The sequence below is a fragment of the Nomascus leucogenys genome, chromosome 4, assembly GCF_006542625.1.
Source record: "Nomascus leucogenys isolate Asia chromosome 4, Asia_NLE_v1, whole genome shotgun sequence".
Classification (NCBI taxonomy): domain Eukaryota; kingdom Metazoa; phylum Chordata; class Mammalia; order Primates; family Hylobatidae; genus Nomascus; species Nomascus leucogenys.
Window position 1 is genome coordinate 54,716,380 of NC_044384.1, and position 21,966 is coordinate 54,738,345.

General features: G+C 37.6%; 1 protein-coding gene across 5 annotated transcripts in view; it reads left to right on the forward strand.

Annotated features, from left to right (window-relative positions):
• The window catches only part of ZNF521 (zinc finger protein 521), a 290,706-nt gene that overhangs the window by 241,233 nt on the left and 27,507 nt on the right, over positions 1 to 21,966 (forward strand). For all 5 annotated transcript variants that reach the window (XM_003261988.2, XM_030810630.1, XM_012506409.2 and 2 more), the window contains 2 exons: positions 19,155 to 19,286; positions 21,661 to 21,776. In XM_003261988.2, coding sequence (XP_003262036.1) covers positions 19,155 to 19,286; positions 21,661 to 21,776 — 248 coding nt within the window. The remainder of the gene's footprint in view (positions 1 to 19,154; positions 19,287 to 21,660; positions 21,777 to 21,966) is intronic.

Sequence of the window (21,966 nt, forward strand, 5' to 3'; positions counted from 1 at the left end):
CATAGGGAGGAAGCTGGGCACCGTTTTTCTGCTTGTCGAGAAAAAATAGAGTTGACCAGAATACCAGCAGGCAGTAAGGAGGCCCTGCTAAATAAAGGGAAAATAGGCCAGGTGTGGTGGCTTACGCCTGTAATTCCAGCACTTTGGGAGGCTGAGGAGGGTGGAACACTTAAGGCCAGGAGTTCGAGACCAGCCTGGCCAACATGGTGAAACCCCATCTCTACTAAAAATACAAAAATTAGCCAGGCATGGTGGCGGGTGCCTGTAGTCCCAGCTACTCTGGAGGCTGAGGCAAGAGAATCACTTGAACCTGGGAGGTGGAGGAGGTTGTAGTGAGCTAAGATTGTACCCTGCACTCCAGCCTGGGTGACAGAGCAAGACTCTCTCTCTCAAAAAAAAGGGGGAGGGGAAATGTTATTTTTTAGATAGAAATAAATATAGGAGACAGTGCTTCTATATTTGAAACACACAATTTTTTTTTTTTTTTTACTTTTGGGCTAGTCAAAAGTAAGATAGCTGGGCAAGAAGCCTGTCAGGAGTAAAGGAATGGCGTGAATTTGAAAAGATCTCTTTGACGACATGTTGAATTATTTGAGGATACAAAGAAGAATCAACCATGTGCTCCTACCTGGTTCATGGGTGGAAGTGAAATCCCTTATAACCCTGCGGTTTCACCAAAGCTGTCTCTTCCCTCCCTCTCTCATTCTCTCCCTCTTATTTTTTCTTTTCTTTTCTTTTTCTTTTATTTATTTATTTATTTTTTTTGGTCTCCGTCCTTCCATTCATTCAGTCAACAACAACAAAAACCATATAAAACAAAAACCCACACTTTTGGGATTTTGGAGCAGGCAGGATGCAAGGGGGCAGGTAGGACCCAAGGCGCAGGCCCACCTCTTCTAATTTCCTCAGTCCTGCTGATAGCATTCTGCTGAGCAGACTCGGTGTTTCAGTCCTTATAGCCATTGCCTCAGTTTACCTCCCAGATCCTGCAAGACCCACCACTGCTTTGGGGCAGCTGACAGAACTGACTGTGGATGGGAAACCCACTTTGATAAAACTCTGCTGTCTCCTGTCTTTCTCCTGTCTAAACACACTCTTGAAACCAGGGTCCCTTTCTGCCCCACAGCCTATGGCTTCTTCTCCCTTTTCTTCCTTCTCTGTTTTTCCTATATGGAGGAGAAGAGGAAGAATATAGAAGAAGAAAATCAATATAAGAATTATAAAGATTAAAATTGTTATAGTTCAAACTAAATACAAAACAGCTTCAGCACAGCAGAAGAAATAATCAACAGGATAAACAGACAATCTTCAGAATGGGAGAAAATATTTGCAAATTGTGCCGCCAACAAAGTACTGATATCCAGATTCTACAATGATCTCAAACAGCACAACAAGAAAAAAACAATTCCATTAAAAAGTGGGCAAAGGACATGAGCAGACATTCCTCAAAAGAAGACATACAAGTGGCCAGGAAACATGCAAAAATGCTCAACATCACTAATCATCAGAGAAATGCAAACTAAACCCGCAATGAGGTATCATCTTACACCAGTCAGAATGGCTATTATTAAAAAGTCAAAAAGCAACATATGTCGTCAAGGATGCAGAGAAAAGGGAACACTTATACACTGTTGGTAAGAATGTAAATTACAACCTCTATGAAAAACAGTTGGGAGATTTCTCAAATAATTAAAAATAAAACTACTATTCCACCCAACAATCTCACTACTGGGCTTCTACCCAAAGGAAAAGAAATCATATAAAGAGACACCTGCATACCTGTGTTATTGCAGCACTAGTCACAGTGACAAAGCCATGGAATCAACCTAAATGCCCATCAATGGATGATTGGATAAAGAAAATGCAGACATATATACCGTGGAATACTATGCAGCCATAAAAAAGAATGAAGTCATGTCCTTTGCAGCAACATGGATAGAGCTGGAGATCATTATCCTAAGTGAACCAACTCAGAAAGTCAAATTACCACATATTGTCACTTATAAATGGGAACTAAACAATGGATGCATATGGACATAAAGATGGAAATAATAGAAACTGGGAACTCCAAAGTGGGGGAGGGTTGGGGGCCAGAGAGTTAAAAAAAAATACCTATTGAGTACAGTGTTCACTATTTGGGTGATGGGTACACTGAAAGTCCACATCTCACCATTATGCAATATATTCATGTAACAAACCTGCACATGTACCCTCTGAATCTAAAATTTAAAAATTAAATTAAAATTAAATAAATTAATTTTTAAAATCTAGCCGGGTGCAGTGGCTCACGCCTATAGTCCCAGCACTTTGGGAGTATGAGGTGGGTGGATCACTTGAGGTCAGGAGTTTGAGACCATCCTGGCCAACATGGTGAAACCCCATCTCTACTAAAAATATAAAAATTAGCTGGGCATGGTGACACGCGCCTGTAGTCCCAGCTACTCAGGAGGCTGAGGCAGGAGAATCGCTTGAACCCGAGAGGCGGAGATGGCAGTGAGCCAAGATCAAGCCAGTGCACTCCAGCCTGGGCAACAGAGTGAGACTCCGTCTCAAAAAAAGAAATATCAAATTTCTAACCATAGCTCTATTATATTTGGTAACTGGAAATTCCCCCTGCTTATTTTTTTCATAGTTTGCAGCTATGTGAAACAGGTTTTAAAATGGAATAAGAACTATGAATTCCAATATCTATTATTACTAAAATTGCCGAAATGATAAAACAAAAGCAGTAAAAAGATAAGACAAAAACATGAAAAAAAAAGAAAAATTTATGCCGTATGTTAACATCTTCAAAATCGTTTGTGTAACCCCAAAAACAACTTTTAAAATTATATATCTCCTCACATGCTTTTAATTTGGCACCTATAAAATTTTTTTAATCATAAATTAAGTCATTGAAAAGATGCAATTTTCAGTGCACTGAATATTGCATATACTTTAAGTATATTTTTATCATTAACATTTATCTCATTCAATTGGATGAGATACTTGCCATGTAATTTAAAGGACAGAGCCAGTCTTCATTATCAAAGTCATGAGCCAAAACAAACTTACACTTAATGTCAGAAAAAGTCTGACTTTGACTTGAAAATGAAAGTGTTAATATGCATTCCTGTGACAATAATCTCACTTCTAAATTCTAGCTCTAAGAGAGATGGAGAAGGTACAAGCCTTGTGAGTCTCCCACCTGGATGAAAAAGGCACCGCCCTCTTTAGCATGTTGTTCCATGGCTAATTTTGCTTTCGCCCTTGGGGATCTCTTCCACAGCAGGTATCCAGTTTTTGAATTAGCCAATTGTCCCCTAGAAGATTTTTGCGGCCCAGGACAAAACATGAGTAAGATTGAGAAAGGGCAGGAAGTACTCCCACATTTTGTATAATAGGACAAGGTTAATTATAAGGAGAGGCGAGAAAGGGGAACCAGCAGACCACAGGCTGCTTGCAGGCAGATCAGTTTTAGGAAAGAGTCCATGTGGAGTTTAACACTGAAAATCAGTTCCCTCTGAATTATTACCCCAGACTGCATACTTCTTTGAAAGCCTCTATGTACACTCAGGTTGTGCATTCACAGTTTAGTGGTACACATAGTTGCCTTCCATGTATACCCAACTTGAAGACTCTTGGAGTATTCTAAATATTATTTAAAAACTCAAAGAAAATATTTACAAGGATGAATATGATAACTTCTATTTCTGACTGTATAAATGAGTAGATATTCAGAGAAAGTCTTCCAGTATAGATCTAAAAATTATGCATCAAAACTGTTTAATCTTTTAAAATAATTGGCTGAAGTGTTGGGAAGAAAGAGTAAGATCTGTATCCTAGATAATAAGAAAGTAAAAATGCTGAGTGTTAAAAGATATTTCAACAAAGGAACAGACATTTGTTTCATTCTTAATAACAAGAATAACTCACATTTACTGAGTAGTTACCATAGGCCAAGTATTATGCTAGATACTTGATATATATTATTTTGATTGAGTCTCACTTCTACATTCCCATGACATAGGTACTTGATATTCCCATTTAATAGATGATTTGACTAAGGCAAGGATAAATAGCCCATGTGAAATGGCTCAGCTTGTTAGTGGCAGGGTTGGGCATCCCACCTGCTAAGTGATCCCAAAGCCTTTGTTCTTTGAACCTCTCCACCATGTCGCATGGGAAGAAAGGCTTTGGGGATGATGCCTGTGCTGATTTTTATAAATACTGTCTCTTCTGTACACTATAGTGTAAGTTACTTTACATACTAGCAAACACAGTAGAGGTCTGTGTTTGCTAACATACCAGGCCTAGTACATGCCTTGTATACCAAGAATTTCCCTCCCACTGTGTAAGCAATTTTTGTGACAGTAGAAAAGATGACAGATTATAAAACTGGACTCAGTAGTAATGATCTGCTTACTAACCAAGCTCAAACCCTATGTTAAAATAAGAGGATTTTTAAATATATATATTTTAAAAGATGTAATGGGTGACTATTCAATATCTGAGCATTCATCAGAAATTAATATTTAAGCAACACACAAGCAGGCTTAATTGCATTCGTGACCTGCTTTCTTATATATTGGGGAGGGTGGAGATGAAAATGGAGAAAACACAGTAGAAGCATTTTACTGCCAGAGTGGAACTTTACAATCATACCAGGGGACCTTTTGGTAATGTTTGTAATGTGCTGCTATTGTGATTTAGGAAAGAAAAATGCTACTGCTGGGCTTTATTTTCAACGGATTTTTTTTTAAACATCAATTAATGCAATCAAATGTAGTACCGGGAAATCTAACTTTTTATTTACATTTCTGGGGGCCGGGAGGGTTTGTTTGTTTTTGTTAACTCCAGTCATTTGAGCTGTACAGTATATGGTTTTCCTGGTATTTTCCAAATCAACTCAGTAAGTGATATTTAACAGTATATGTGAAACTCTCCACATGAGGAAGAGAAAACAGCCTGGTAACGGGTACCATTTGTTGGGAAACAAATGATTCTACCTTGTTTCACACAGTTTGAAAATAATGACATTTTGGATTTCCAAACAATTTGTTAATAAAATGAATCATATCGGTTTTCTTACCCATAAGAGCAAAATTGAAATATGTTATTTCTTCATGAATTAGTCAGATTTTTTAATGCCAAGTTTTGAATGAAATCTTGATGAATTCAAAAACAACAACAAAAACAAGTACCACATTTTTGGCCTTAATGAAACCTTAAAAGGGCCCTAAAATAAACCGTCAAAATAACCAGAAAGGCCCAAGCGAAAAGTATATTTTTCTAATTTTCTCTTTGTTGCTGTTCACTGCCTTAACTAAACATACATTATCAACACAAGTAGATGGATGATCTCCTATCTTCCTGGGCATAGGCACCCAGTAAACTAAGCATCATACACGATTTAACTAAAAACTTGCTCCGATATTGAAATTTAGTTGTTTTCTTTTCTCTAATCTGGAACCTAAATCTGCATTTGAGCCAGGCTCTCAGTAACTACCCATATCACTTCAAGCAAATCAGTAAAGCTCTTCCTAGGACTTGAGTTACCTGGAGAAATTTGTGTTATTGAGCAGATTCATTGAGAATGGATGTATATAAACCCACACCCACACATTTTGAAAATTGTAAAGGGCTATATAAATACAGTAGTTATTATATTTATAATCATCCTCAGAGATAAGGGGAGGAGAGTGTACCATTGTCATAATCTTAGCAACAATAAGAGTCTCATTTTTATGGGGCCTTCGACAGAAAGGGGGGCATGAGTTTGACTTGTGTAGACACTTCCTTCAGCATCTTGTGCTTAAAAGTCAAGTTGGCCTAAGCACAAATTGTGATACTTTGCAGAAGATGAGATCATATTTAGACCTACTCAGGTGAATTAAGTCCACAGTGATTACTTCGATTTGGAATTTCCCTGCTGTTATCAGTTTAAGATAGAATTTCTAATATTCATTTCAAAAGAGAGATGCCTAGATTCTAGGTCCCGTGTGTCACTGGTTGCATTCTTCCCCTTCCTCTTGATGTTCCCTTTGGAGAGGTGTCTAGCTGAATTGTGAGTATCCGGTAGAGGAAGAAGAAGATTCAGACTGAACTACCTGAGCCCGAATGCCAGTCTTTCTTCATCAATCCCATGCTGTCCTATTGAGAGAGCAATAGTTATGTCTAATTCTTTGAGAATTATTTTATTTTTAATACTTTAAAATAGCCCAGGGCAAAATTTAGTTAAGAAAACTTCTCTTCCCATCCCAGAGAAAAAAAAAATTATTTTGCCTGGGCATTTTTCTCTAAATGTAAGTATCTATGCATGCTGAATTATTGCAATTGGCTGAAAATATGCTGAAATTATTTATTCACGTTTTTCTTTCCTGCACATTCATACCATGCTAATCTCTATTTACCCACTCTTGTTTTAATTTCTGAACTGTCTTTTCTCCTGTATTCTGAGATGAGAACTTTTGTTACTGGTTCAGATCAGACCCTACATCTCCTATTTTACGCAACAATTACAGTTCCACAAAATTATATAAAAGTATTCGCTTTTCTCCAGATTGTCAAATTTAAAAATCCTCATGCTAATCTTTGTCTTTAAGGAACCAAACATTGCTACTGCTTTTCAGAAGCAAAGAAAGGGCAAGAGGCCAGGTCATCCCTATAGGTCACTTTCTGTCCTGGACTTTTATGATTTCTTTACCAAGAATGAAACCAATAAGTGAGCTAAATATGACTTGCTTTCAGAAAGGAAATAAACTTTACAGTCCTTGGCATCAGACTTCTACTTAGATTGTTTAAGACAGCATTGGAATTCTGTGCTTATTGTATCACATATCATGAAGGCAAAACAGCCTTTAAATATATAAAATGTTTTAAGGCCATTGACAGATATTTTAGTGAGATTATGGCAGTAGATTTCCTTTTGTGTTAGGAGAGTCATTATCAGCCTTTATATTGACACAGTATACAATTTTTAAATTTTTTAAGTGGATCTTGAATGAGCTGGTTCAGGTTTTAGAAAAATTGTCATAAAGATAGGGGATTAAAAATTTATTGTGCCCCAAACATATTTATAATTTGGCATTATAGACTTAGAAATACTTAATAGCTTTGCAGAAGATAATATAAGGAATGATCATATGAGAAAGAGCGCTCCATAACTATTATGTCTCATTCTTCATTTAACAGATAGACTTATTAACTAATCCATGGTTTTTGTTGGGCCCTTTTTCATAGTCTTTAGCTTTGGTTTTTGACGTAGCAAAAATACCCAGAGACATCTACTTCTTCATCACACTCCATAACTAAGTAGAAATGAGAAAGAAATCTTTCTTACCTCGAGTCTTTTGTCTTTTCTTCCTCCCTTCCTCCCTCCCTTCCTTATTTCCTCCTTCCCTCCCTCCCTTCCTTCCTCTCACCCTTCTTTCTTCTCTCCCTTACTCCTTCTCTCTTGCCATCACAGAGGATAACAACTCTCTCACTTAGCTCTTGATTGACAGAAAACAGCAGAAGGAACTAGAAATGAGTATGATTCATTGATATGCCAGTAACATCTTGGCTTCAGCGTACAGTGTCTAGATGTGCTAGTGTATCCAGAATGGTGCCCAAGGGAGAAAAGTAGGTTAGGAACATATTGAGCTGACCTATTTTCCATACGTAAGTATGGGGTTACATTTCTAGTAAGCCACACACTTTGGGTTATGCATGCAGTCTCGGTTTCTTCCCAAACACTCAATTTAACACCATATCAGGGAATGATCCAGGTACTTGAAGAAGTACAGTTAGCTATAGGCAGAATAGAATTAAGAAATCAGTATTTGTTTTTAAGTAATTATAACTCCATAAAGGAGCACTCAAGCCCAGCCTCCACAGGGTTTTGGGTAACAGTTTAAGCAAATCATTGGGTTATTGTCATCCAGAGCATCAGCGTTCAGCCACTCCATCACAGGTTGTATAATCGGGAAGATTTCCTTCAGATTGACAGCTCAGACCCAAGTGCTTTACCTAGCCCCTCTAGGAGCACCATCTAGGAAGACAAAATTCCCCATATCTAGAGATATCTCTATCTTTATTTCCAGATATGGGAAATTTAACTTCCCGTAACCAAATTTTCCAGCCTTCCAACAGGTGTATCACATTAACTTAGGCTTCCCTTCCCTAAAAGGAGAAGAAAAGCTTTCAAGGAGTGAGAGAGACTTTAACAGTAGCTGCTTAAGACATAGGGGGATGAGGTAGATTCGAACAAATTCAGGCCTTGATCTGTCAGGGAGCAAAGGCGTCGCCAGGTTGGCATGGAAATAGAAATAGCTCCTTGCACATCAATAAGAGATCTAGAAAACAGTAACTGCTGTTTTGTTTCCTTGACAACTTAAATTGTACTAAGGGACGAAATAACTTCTTTTTTAAGTGAAGGTTGGTGGGACAGTATAATCTCGGATTCGGGAAGCCTGAATTCTGGTGCTGGCCATGACCATAAGGCTTTTCTGTCATGGGTGTGTTGGTTAATATCTATAGTCTCAGGCCATGCATGGCAGTACACACCTGTAGTCCTGGCTATTCAAGAAGGATTGCCTGAGCCGAGGAGCTTGAGGCTGCAGGGAGCTATGAGCACATATACCGTACTCTATCCTGGGCAACAGAACAAAGACCCCTTTACTCTAAAAAAAAAGAAAAAAAAATTATATATATGTATATATATATAGTCTCAATTTTCTCATCTTTTAGAAAAGCCCATAGTTAGAGCATCTCCAAGCTCCTTCTAAATTTTATCCAGTGCTCCAGTGTTTAGCCAAATGTACCATGTTGAGTCTTTCCCTTTCTTTTTTCCTCCACTCTCCTCATTGCTTGCTTCTCCTGAATTTTACATGAAAAAAAATGTTCTGGGATCTTTGAAAATACTTAAGCCAAAAAATGCAGTTTTGTGAGGTGTTTATTAGAATGTCTTTTAACTTAAAAAATTATCTTTTAATTTAAAAAAATGCCAAATAGTAGCCAGCCATTTCTTGTGTGCCTTCCCAGTCATGTGTCCCCATATCACATTTCCGATTTCTCTGAGCATTAGGAGTGTTATTTGTTTTTGGAGGGATATTAATTGCTTTATAGTAGTTTTAGGCCATCATCTATTTTTCTTCAAACATAAAAGCTTTATCCAAAATGTAGTCTGGAAGAAGACACTACATGGATTCATGTGCTGTACATTTATTTTTCTTTAAGTGTATCGTTGCTGTATTTTCCTTTGCTAATATATTTTGACACCTTATAGTTGTAACCTGCTCTTCTCTTTAATTGCTTATTGTTATTAATTATATAGTGGTAACGTAGTTGGCTGCTTGAGCCACTTGGCTGTAAAGAAATTCATTTATCATTATTGCTGTTGGAGCTACAGAAAATTGCCAGCATTCTATCCAGAGATGAATGTTGTTGAGTTCACATCCAGTAAAATTTTGAACATGGGTCAAATCTGTGTTTTCTCTCTGCTGCTTCCCTTTGCTTCTGCTAGTCTGTGCTTTGAGTACCTACATTTTCTTTCATCTTTTGTTTCAGTCCCTGATTTGCTGCCCTTTCAGTGAAGTTTATATATTGTTCTCAGCACTGCATTCAGTGACCTGTCCAAAGAATACCTTTTCTTTTCTTCTCATATTCCTGACTATAAATTTTCCTTCCTAGAATTTATTTATAGTCAGATTCCTGCCTTTACAACTTTGTTACATGCACATTTCCTTTTAAATCATTAATGCTGATTGGACATTGCCTTAAGCCATGCCTTTCTGTGAAAGGGGTCATCATGCCCTTAAAAACATCTACAAACGCCTTCTCCTCATTCTGTAAATGATCAGCTTTACAGCTGTCCTTTGGCATATGCAGGGGATTGATTCTAGGACCTGCACGTATACCCACATCCATGCGTGCACAAGTCCCGCAGTATATGTGGAACCCCTATATGCAGGTTTCACATCCCGCGAGTACTATATTTTCAGTCCACATTTAGTTGAAAAAAATCTGCAGATAAGTGGACCCACGCAGTTCTAACCATGTTGTTCTAGGACCAACTGTATTTAGATTCCTGAATTGGAAAACTGCCAGCATACTGAATGACTGAATGAAAGAATGAATGATGTACACATGCAAACATGGGGGCGTTTATTTACACACATCCAGCTATTTACTGATATCTGTAGTTTCTTTAAAATCTGGGTTTAATTTAGAATACATGACCCCACAGCTGCATGTGCCACAGAACAGCCAGGCCAGAATGCTCCTCTGCCTTCTGGCAGCATGACATTAAATTCACACTAGTTAAGCCAACTTAAATTGAGCCTCCTTGAACCTTCCTAAATAAAACTAGTGGCCTTAATTACAATCAGGCAATTTAAAGGTTATGGAGCTCTAACTAGTACTGCAGTATATCACTTTAATAATGCACAGGCAAATTTCTCTAAGGGGTGGCATCGTTTGATTAGAAGAATTCAAGTTTCACAGCACATTTCCAATAAACTGTTTTTAGAAATCTTATTGCGTTTATTGTGCCATTAACTTTTTTTTTTTTTTAATTCTTCAAGGCCAAGTTTCTAAGGTCACACCAATAGAACAATAAAAATGTGACTCATTTGCAAATAGCATGCAGTGTTGTGATTTTTGCATTGCTGCTTAATGGTTTTCCTACCATTGCCAAAAAGTGAAAAGGAGCAGGATTGAGCCCCTTGGAAATTAGAGAGATTTTGGCCCCCTTCACACCCCCATGTGCCATTGCAGATATGACGTGTGCTTTTGTGGTGAACTCTGATTCTATTAATAAACAGAATCAGAAGGAGAGAAGATGTCATCTTTGCAATAAGTAATCAATAATATAGTTTCTTAGAAAGATAATTAGCTTTGAAAATGCTTGACTTAGTTTCTCATCTAAACCTGTGAGCACTTAAAACCTATGGTTGTCAAGGTCCGTAACATTTGCAGAAGCTGTTGAACTTCACTCAATTTCTTGTGTTTGTTTGATTTGCTTTTGTTGTTTAAAAAGTCATCAGCAGTAGCAAGGCGTGCTTTCTAGCAAGGATAAACAGCTTTTCAGTGTTTGGAGACTTTCTCCTTCAGATAACTAGTGGCTTTATGCCAAGAAGAAGAAGATAAAAAAAAAAAAAAAAAAAGAAAGAAAGAAAAGGCCCTGACCCTTGCCATAAACTCAGCACAGCAACAGGAAAACATGCCTGATGAGTGCCGTGTCCAGCACATGGCTTGTGTTGCGGCCCCCTGCTGTGTGGAATTAATAGTGACTTTTGCACTGTCTCAGTTCTCAAAGATGTTTTCCCAATAGATTTAACTTTAAAGCAGGTTACATTTAGTTTATGCTGCATGAACTATCCTGTTTCGATCTTACCAATTTGTGGGGGTTTTGTACAGTACTCAAAGTTAAATATACCTGTACTTCCACTGCTGCCGGAAGTCCCAGACGTAAGGGCATTAATAGAAGGTATTTGATATCAAACGAGAAATTTTAAACAAAGAGTATAATAAATGCATACATCTAATTTAACCAATTAGTTAAAAGAATGGAGCTTTGGAACATGAGAATGCAGACAATTAATAAAAATTGTTTATGGGTCATGGATGTATGGTATAGAGACTTCTCTATGACTTGGGACAAATAAAAGGTAATTATTCCTTCTTCGATATGGCACTTTTTGGTATTTCAGATGTAAAATACATTATAATATTTTTCTTCTGGAAATAGGGGATAAGTTTTGACTCATCAGTTTCTTGCCAGGGATAAGTTGGCAAATTAGACAGCTACTTTGTTAATGCTTTATTTGCCAGAGTATTTTCATCTTATTTCAGGAAATAAAGAAGCCAAGTACTGTAAGGTGGATTTTGCCAGTCCGCTATGTTATATGCACAGGGTTTAATGCACAAGGGAATGGAGCAAAATTTTGAAACCCAACTGACGAACAATAGATATTGTTTTAACATCAATCTTGACATTTTATTCTGATGAAATTAAATATAGGATTTGCTAAGTAGTTATTTCCCATGAATTCAATAAGTATTTATTGAGTTCCAGCTATGAGCCATGTACTCTTCTAGGTACTTCATGTACATCAATGAGCAAAACAGAAAAATACCCTTGCCCTCCTGGAACTTGCACTGTAGCAAGAATAGGTGAATAACCCCAAACTGAGCTCTCAACATTCTCATGGCATTGAGATGGTCTGGGTTGCCACACACCACTCTTTGTAGGCAAGGCAAAAACTGAAATGCATTGCTGAATTGGAAACACTGCTGTCTTCAATCATTCCACTCATCTAGTCTGTTATGTGAAATGGAAACAAATGTTTTATACTTGTATTTGTGTGCTCACAAACTTTCTTTCAAGTCAGAGAACAGAACAGCACTAAAGATTAGGTGACAAAAATTTTTTGAAAGAAAAAATGTACTCTCCTGTTTTCAAGTGGGTATAAATGAGGGGGAAAATTGACTGTTCAAGTAAACTGGATCCTTTTCAGTGGAACACAGTGGCATATACTGAAGTCAGAGCTTTACACAACATCCAAGTTGTTTAAAAGCAACTCCAACATCTAATCAAAACTGGAGGACATACATCAGACTTAATTGGTCTCAGTTCTCACTCCCATCCTTATCCCTGCCCTTGCCTTTTCCAGAATATTTACTAAGAAATATCCACTGCTTTCTTCTTTTCTTGGCTAACAATTTTTTTCTTGGGATGGGGAGAGAAAGAATCAAAGTGATTTTATCAGTGCCCTTCCAAAACTGGTGTTTGTGGGTTTTTTTTTAATTAAAAAAAAAATGAGGGCAAAGTTTTACCTTTAAAGCTATTTGTAGGCACTATGTTTTCTCTGAAACTTCAACTATGGGGTCCATGTTTAGATTCAGAATGTGAAGAAGAAAAGAAGGAACTAGAGGAGCTAACGTACTGGCCAGGTTTGAAAAGCACTGTAGTCTGTGTGCTTATCCCCATTCCCTATTTGTGCCAAAATACCACTGCTGAGTCCCCACAGTTGAAGGAAAGCCACCTTTTTGGTGGGCTGTTTGTTTTACTGTTTATTGTTTGAACAGCATTCCAATGTTTTCTCCTACATGAGAATATTCTAATAAGTACTCCACACAACCTATAATAATAGCCAAGGAATTGGACGATATTGCATCTCAGAGCATCTAAAATCCCACTGCCTGCCTCTCCTCTCCCTACCCACCTGGACCTCCTGCTAGTTTCCAAGCTGCTGATGTTTATGGGGCTCTAGGCAGCCCCTGGGCTCTTTAAAATCTGCTGGGTACCATGCAGCCTACCCCAGTTGAATCATTTCCTGCTCCAGCCCTGCTGATAATGAGAAGTTCGAGGCAGGAAATAACAGTGGCAATATCAGTGGCTTTGCTTATAAAGTCCAAAAGCATTGTAGCCTTTAGACCATTGGCTAAACACAGCCAGTAACTAAGTTAAGGTAAGCTTGCACCTGTAGATCTCCTGGAAGTGAGATTCTGACTGAGGCACACAGGATGTGTATCCTGCGGCTCTTCTTGAGATACCTAAGGGTTAGGCGCTTTGTGCACGCAGTCAGGGTCCAGGAACCTGGAGCTCATTTCCTCATGTCCCGGTGTCCTTTTCCTCTTATTGTAAGAGTCTCATGCCTGTGTCTCCTGTGCCTCCTGTGCCTCTCTCATGTGGCATAGAAATACTGACAGTGCCAGGCACTCCCATATTGCCAGTGACAAAACTCCTAGAAGGTGCCAGCGTCGGTCTTCAGGCTGCATTCATTTTCATGGCAACTTGTTCAAAAAAAATAAGGGCAGAACTTTTTAACTGGTATGAGAAAAAACGTTCACACAATATTCAATACTCTCAAATTCTGCCTTACTTTGGGGGCTTAATGACTAATCTACCGGCAGGCTTTGAAGCCTAAGTCATATTCTCCATTGCCAAATTAGCACCTCAGTGTGTTTATGTTACAGTCATGAAATATGTGCTGTATATAATACAACAAATTATCGTGGCTGAGTGCTATGGCCCTGGAAAGAATGTGATGGCTGTGTGCATGGCAAATTACACTGCAGTCTGCCTATTTTTCTACTCCTGGTTTCTAGGGCGAGCCAATGTAGCCGAGGGGTGAGTTTTGTCATGTATAGCTTTTCTTTGTTACTCCTCGGACCCCTAGCTTATAAATGTGTGCTTGGAAATTAACTCAGGGAAGAGGAGAAGCAAAGTAAAGGGTGGGGGGTTGGGAATTGGGTTAGGGCATAGTTTTCTTAGATTTAAAAATGTATGTGAGGATATAGTGGTAACACACATTCGAACTGGATAAGTTACAACTGTAGGGCATTTGATTCCTCTGTTTGGATTCTGAGGGCAGAGTTTACTCCCACTCAGATCAGAGCTTTTAAGTATGGCCCCGGCCACATGGTGATATAGCAGGAGGGGTTTCTATCTGTGGACTTTAGCCTATAGATTTATGCAGTGGAAGAGGCTGGAGGACCCTTCTGGCCAGTCTCGAGGGTAAAAGGGAGAAGGAGTTCTACTTATAAACTGTTACAAATTGGCCCTCAGTAATGGCTGTAGTGTTGATCAGACGATATAAGGGGGCCCCCAGTGATTCCTGGGATAACAGCTGCATGTAAGTCAGCCACTGAACATTTGCTTGTAGCCACTCTAGATTTTTGTTTTTATTGAAGGAAAAGGAGTATAAACATGGGACACACAGTCTGGAGGCTGCTTAAAGGGTTTCTCTTGTTTAAAGCTTATATTGAAATGTCAGTGTCTTCTGTTAAACTAACAATTGCCACCTTGGAGCTCATAATTTAAACCTGTGCTTGAGCATCCAAATGGTAACTAATATTTCTTCTGTTATAAAACAGGCTAATAAATAGTTATGTAGGTCCAGGATTTATAAATTGGAGGTATAGAAGTTGTCATTCATCTTTGAACTGGCTTTAGACAAGCAGATGATTTTCTTAGAGCACAAAATTGTGTAAGTGATTATCACGTTTCCTACTAAGTCAGTGAGGTTGTAGTCCAATTATGTATGCAGACGCTTTCCTTTGAAACATTTAATATTGGAGTAAATATTTACATTAGCATCAGTCTCTTTTATGTAGACTTGATTCCTGTTTACATTTATGTTCACAGTTAAATGAAGATTAACAAATGGAAATAATTATTTTAGCTGAAATTTCTATACATGTGAAATGATTTCTTAATTATGCTCAGAGCAGCTTTGGCCATGCCTTCCAGTGGGTGACCAAGACAGGAAGTTGCTGGCTTCCAGCATGTTCTCAATGTTAACTGCCCCACTCTGACACTGGACCCCCATTGCTAGGCACATACACCTCCCTCAGTATCCAACAGAGAGGGGCATTCTATGTGTTCTGGAAAGATACAGGCTCATACAGAAAGCTCCATGTTTGCTCATATAGCTAAATTGCATTCTGATAGTTCTTTCTCCCTTTCCTTGTGCTAATTTTTGTTTTTGCACATACTTGGCTAGAATACTTTTAAGTTTAATTGGGCAAAACTGGAGTTTTTCTATACTTCATAATATTGCTCATTTCCTATCTAATTTTTCAGCTAGCAAAATTTCAGTGTTCTAATCAGTCTTCATTAATAGGGTTTAGAAAAGGTAGGTTTTTTCCTCTCTCTTTTAATTTCAAAGTACCCTACAAGGCAAATTGTGCTCATTGTAGAAAATCTGGAGAATATAGATAAGCAAAAAAGGAAAAGAAAAATCTAGAAGTTTCATTCGAAGATCCCATCTATAATTCTTAATTAAAAAATAGGGCTGTACTAGCCTATTATATCCTTAATGGAATATTGTAATGGTTATTAAATCAATTGACTCTGAATCTCTTTTTAATAAATGAGTCAGGCTGTATTATCCAATTACTGTCAGCTGCTACCTTTCCAGAGAGCAGAAATGGTTATTTTGATTGAATTTTTTAAGCTTTTTGGCACCTTTAGGAAGAGGAGGAGGAAAGCCACAATTCAGGTTATGCTTTGTGGGCAAAATCCTGAGTAGAGGTGCTGATAGTATCCCATCAAGAACATTGGCTTTAAATAAAACAGCAGTTACATTTACTATTCTTTACTACCTTATACCAGATAGGGGGAAGAAAGAAGAGTTTTGAAAAGAGATGGGGTTTAACTCAGCCAGATCCCCCCCAATTCTAAGGGTTTTCAAGAATTCTTTGAGAAGTCAGACATGGCTCTCAGAAATACAAAGGTAAATATGGAATTAGAAGAGAAGAGTTAAAGACTCTGAATAAGGATGAACTTTTGAAATTCTTATTATGAGTAAGTTTCATTTTCTTTTACTACCTGTGCTGCCCTCAATTAAAAAAAATACAAAATGTATTATATTAACCAGTTGTTAGACTGTTTTGTGTTACTATCTCTCTTTCTCATTATACATTTGACCTTGAGGTAATAGGCAAGTGTGAAGATGGGGGAAGGGAGTAGGGAAATGAACAAAGGTGAGAGAAAAGGAGGGACTCTAAACATCCACCTAAGAGCTTGTTGGCTTTTGCTCATCTTATAATGTGGTGTGTAACAATTCATATATATTTTCTCTCCTGTGGAAATAACTAGGAGATCAGTTTATTGGCAAGGACCTCACGGTGTAACTTAAAAATAAAAGGCAGGTAGAACTTCCAACTTTTTTTTTAACATTACAATGTGCTTTTAAGCTGTAAAAAGAGTTCTGAAAATGCTAGATGCAATTGTTATCGTTGCTGTCACTTAGTGCTTTCACAAATAAAAGATAGAATATGTAGAAAATAAGTCTGCCCTAATAATGCATAAATACTTTTATGCCTGTGTGTCACCTTTTTATGAATTCACTTGACTGAATTTGGATTATTTAACATTTTGGGATGCAACTTCTCTTTTCTTTGGGTAAGAAATACATAAAAATGAATGAGTACATTGTCTCTGCACTCATACACATATGTCTTATTTATTTTTCCTTCTCTTATTTTTCCAAACAAAATTCTCATAGTCAAGAAAGATAATATTACATTACAGAGCATCCTAACGTGCATAATTCACTTTATGCTTATGTGACAGTCAATTGTCCCCAGGAAAACTTGCCAAATCTATTACATCACACCTATTGCAAGTTTTAAAATTCTGGAACAAGTGTATATCAGCTCATATCCATAGGCCATCTCTTGGTTCTTGTGCAAAACACACATAATTTTAAAAGGAGATGAAAACCCTTAGTAACCTTCTTACTATTCAAAATAAAGGTATGTAGCATTAAGGAAATAGAGAACTTTTAAAGTTAGCAAGTATTTCTGAAGATGAACTTGCCAATCCAATTTCTTACAATAAATAGTGTTTTTTATATTTCTTAATGTCTAAAATCTGGAAATTTTTTGGTGACTTCAGGATTTAAAAAAAAGAAAGAAAGAAACGATGAAAAAACCCTTGATCTTATATAATCCCTAAAGCTTTTTGTATAACCCCTTGTCATGTCAGTATGCACAATTAAACTCCCTCTTACATAATTATAATCAAGGAATTTACTGTGCCACCCAGATACAGAGTAGGTTTTTATCTCTTGTGAAATGTAGACAGTACTGGGTGGCTTAATTAGTGCTTTGCTTCTCTTTTTACAAATTCCAGTCCTCTGCTTCTAAAGACTCATACTTGTATGGGAAGAAAGATTAGGAATACAAATAGAGTGATTTTACTCCTAGTTAGCTAATAATTACTCACTTTGTAATTGGGACTTGGTATTGCCAGTAATATCAGCTGGCAAAGGACTTACACATGCATGTTGTCTTTGAATGAAAGAAAATAACTGCAGTGTAGACTTGTTACCCTTATAGTGTGACAGTGTCTTTCATTCCCTAGACCTAGAATATCTTAGTAGCATTTTTTAATCATTGCTTATAGGAGAATATAAAAGTATAATGTGATAACAAGCCAGATTAAAGTGCAGCCTCTACCCTTTAAAAGTAAGTAGTCTTGGAAGTAGTGGGTGTGTGCCCCACCCTATCTATTAAGATATGGCCCCTGAGGCCAGAGTGCCCAGGTTTGAATCTAGACTGCCTGCGTTCAAGTTCTGGCTCTTCCAGTTATGAGTCCTTGTGACTCAGAGTAAAGTTACCTAAACTCTCTGCACCTCATTTTTCTCATCTGTAAAATGAGACTAATAGTAGTTTTTTTCTCGTAGGGTTTTAGTGCAATTAAATGAATTCGTCTCTCTGAGCAGTTCTGAAACACAGCAAACACTAAATCAGTGTTAGCTAGGCTGCTAGCTCTAGTGCCCCTGGTTTTTTATATCTTACAATTGAACAATGAAATAAGTTAGGATAATCCTTACATTTTAAACTTAAGTTTTAAATTTTAATTTTAAATGTTTAAAATCCATAAATGTTTAAAATAACAGTGTCTATGTATAACACAAACTCTCCACTTTATATAGCAATATTATGACATCAAAATATTTTTCTGCCCTCTCGTTCTTAAGATATCCAAGAAAAATTCAGGGCTAGTCAAGTGAGCCTGGAGGTCACAAAAGTGCTTTGGAGAAACAGAGGCAGAGTCTGGTTCTGGGGGTAAAATTGAAACTGTCTGGACCAGAGTTAAGGGAGAGATGGACTAGGAAGAATATGGGAGACTGGAGGTGCGAAGCAGAGAAAAGGGCATTTGTAAGAGCCTGTCCTATTGATGATACTTCAAAGTTGCCAGAAATTCTTAGAAATAGAAAAAGATAGTTTGTATCAACTGAATACCACTGAAGACCTATGGTTAGAAATAGACACTTCCAGGACCTTCTAGATAAGCCAGAGGAGAAACACTGTGGAAGAAGCTGTCCACACTTTTTTATTTTAGGACTTTGGAAATACAGACCCCAGAAAATCATGGTAATTAGATGAAAGGAAATGCCTCATTATTGATATACCAATTATATTATAAAAGTTTAATAAAATGCGTTAGCCCTAAGATAAAATCTGACTTCTGATTATCTTTGGATTTTAAATTCCAGAACTGTTTTAAATTGATATAAACTCATGAATAAAGTGAAATAACCAGAAACCATATATACTACTACATATGTATATTAGGTGATGGAAATAGTTTAATATATGCAATTAAAGATAACTCTCTAGTGTATTAAAGATATGACAGGTTTTCACCATTTCTCTTCATGTATTTTCCTTGACAGATGAAGGACTGAACCATGAATGCAAACTCTGCAGCCAGACCTTTGACTCTCCTGCCAAGCTCCAGTGCCACCTGATAGAGCACAGCTTCGAAGGGATGGGAGGCACCTTCAAGTGTCCAGTCTGCTTTACAGGTGGGAAGATTATTTCAGGAAGACACAGGAGAGGTTGATGGCCACATCATGTCTTTCCTACCAAAGCATTATTTCCCACTGCTATGGCCTTTCACAGATATGACTTCAGTTCAATTTGGGAGGAAGATGTTTGATTTCTGCTTTATTAGCATTATTGATTGCAGCCTACTTAAAGGCTCACATGCGCAGGAAGGTTAACTGTCAGGATGAACAAATGGCATTTCAAGTTCTCTCAGAAGTTTGCACTTTTCCATTTGGAAAACTACATACATGTCGTGTTCACTTTTTTTTTTTCTCTCGATGTTAGAGGTTACCAAGGGTAAGGCTGCCTGCACAGAGCTGCTTTTTAATCACAAGATGTTCAAGTGAAAGTGCAGCCATGTTGTCAGCGCATGTCTGCTACTTAAACATGGAGAATTTCGTAACATTCTCCACCAGAAATACAAAGATAGTATTAAAACTCACCCCAAATTCTCTGACATGGAAAACAGATTAGATGAGGCATTTATTGCCTCTGAAATTGGATTTGTAGAGTAGCAGTTGATCTACATTTACACTTTTAAGAAGAAATTTTTTGACAGATATGATAGCATTACAGATTTTAGCAGAAAGAAAAAAGTAAATCTGAAACTCTCATTTGAAGCCCATGGAGGTTGAAATATGATCACACATATTTCTGGTATTCCCCTAACAATGACAAAGTTATTTTGGAAAGTCCTTTGTGATTATTTAGCATGTGTTCTGGACTCAGTGGTTAAGCCCCTCAAGCTATGTTGCCTTTTTATTTGTTGGAGGAGGGGGAATATATCCTCCTCTCAAAATTGACTTCTTTCTTTGCAGAGCAAAATTCCAAGCATTGATTATTTACCTTCACTGAATTCAGCCTATAGATTTCTGTTCTGTGATAAAGAGGGGCCATGTTCATTGCACAGCTAACACAATTACTACCTGAGTACGTTGATGGCTCTGCCTTCAACAGTTGCCTGTTTGGCTCCTTCATTCAATAATTCCATCAGCCACTCTCCATCCTTCTTTTGGAACTCTTTTTATTCTTCCGGGTTCATACTTAAAAATATATACTGCTATGGTTTACCATCAGTAGTATATATCTTAAGATACAACGAGTCAAGGGTCTAGGTTCTTTATAAAAGCTCATAAGTCTTCATAAAGGAGGACTGGGTCATAGGTCACCTCACGATTGAGACCCCTAATAAAATAGGTCTTTCATGTTGTAGCCAGAAGCCTCATAAAATGTATTGAGTTATATGCAGATTAGCTGCAAATCTGTGTAAAAACCTCATTACTTCTTGTTGATACGGATAAAGAGACAAAAATGCATTAATCGTGCACATTCTGCATTTTCTGTGCAGACAGACGTGAATTGTTTTAGTGTATCTTGAAGTAATTTAGAAATAACAATTTTTTTAAAACCCTTCCAATATAAAGTGTGTTAGGTGGGAAAGGAAATCTGAGCAGTTTTTTAAGGTAATGAGAAATGTGATTAAAATGTATGACTCACAAGAACAATATTCTAATATTTTAGGTTGGCTGGCAATTAGAATAATTTTAATGATTAGAGTGGAGTCAAAGTCAAACGCCAACTTCTTTAATAAATCCTTTCTCTGCCTATACAGATTAATATTGTAGATGCAAACTTTTTTAGGTCACAGTGCACCAGGCATCCATCAGAAGTCAGTTCTGCCAACCCAAACACTGCCTCTGGCATATACAATTTAATTATTAATAGTGTGTCTCCTAGGTAAACTGTTACACAGTCTTAGGGCCTTGTTTTGTAGTCATTAAAATTGAACATGTTTATATTATTGAAACCCTTGCATTCAGTGTGTAGGCTGAGTTGATCTTAAAGTATCCAAAGAGAATTTACCTGCCGTTCTGTTTCACATTTATAGACAGTGCCCCAGAGTAGCTGTGGGATATGGTTTTTAGCATTAACACATTTAAATAGAGAACTGTTTGCTAGCTATAACTTTAGGCAAACACAATAAACAGGGTTTTGGCATCTATGATTTCTTAACCTGTGGGTTGCTGAGAAATAGGAGCCATTTCTGTTGAGACAGAGCTATGCATTTGACAGTTTTCGGCTTTATTTTTTAAAGATTTATAGAGAGCAGGGCCTCCATAAACCTTTACTTTGGAGCTGTTTGGGTTGAATTAGGTGCTCTGTAGAGTGCATCTTAACAAAAGCCAGAGACCCAACCATGAGAAAATGTGACTCAGCTCTCCCCAGGTCTCGAGCAGTAAGTCACACCTGGGAGGCGTGCGGTCCGGCCTGCTCTCTGTTCATGCAGAGTCATCGACTGAGGGCATTTCGGAAACAAAATAACCCAAGTTCACCATTCTTTTATCATTTCAGTATTTGTTCAAGCAAACAAGTTGCAGCAGCATATTTTCTCTGCCCATGGACAAGAAGACAAGATCTATGACTGTACACAATGTCCACAGAAGTTTTTCTTCCAAACAGAGCTGCAGGTAATGTCCTCATGAGGAGGACTGGGATTGAACTCAGTTGCTATTCTTATAGGAAACAGGGGCATTTTAAATCTGGATTCACAGTATCACTCACCCTGGGCCACCATGATGCTTTGTGTGTATTGGGGCAAAGGGAAAATTAGAGCCTGGATTAATAGACACCAAAGTAATTTTGCCTCTGGCTGCTGTC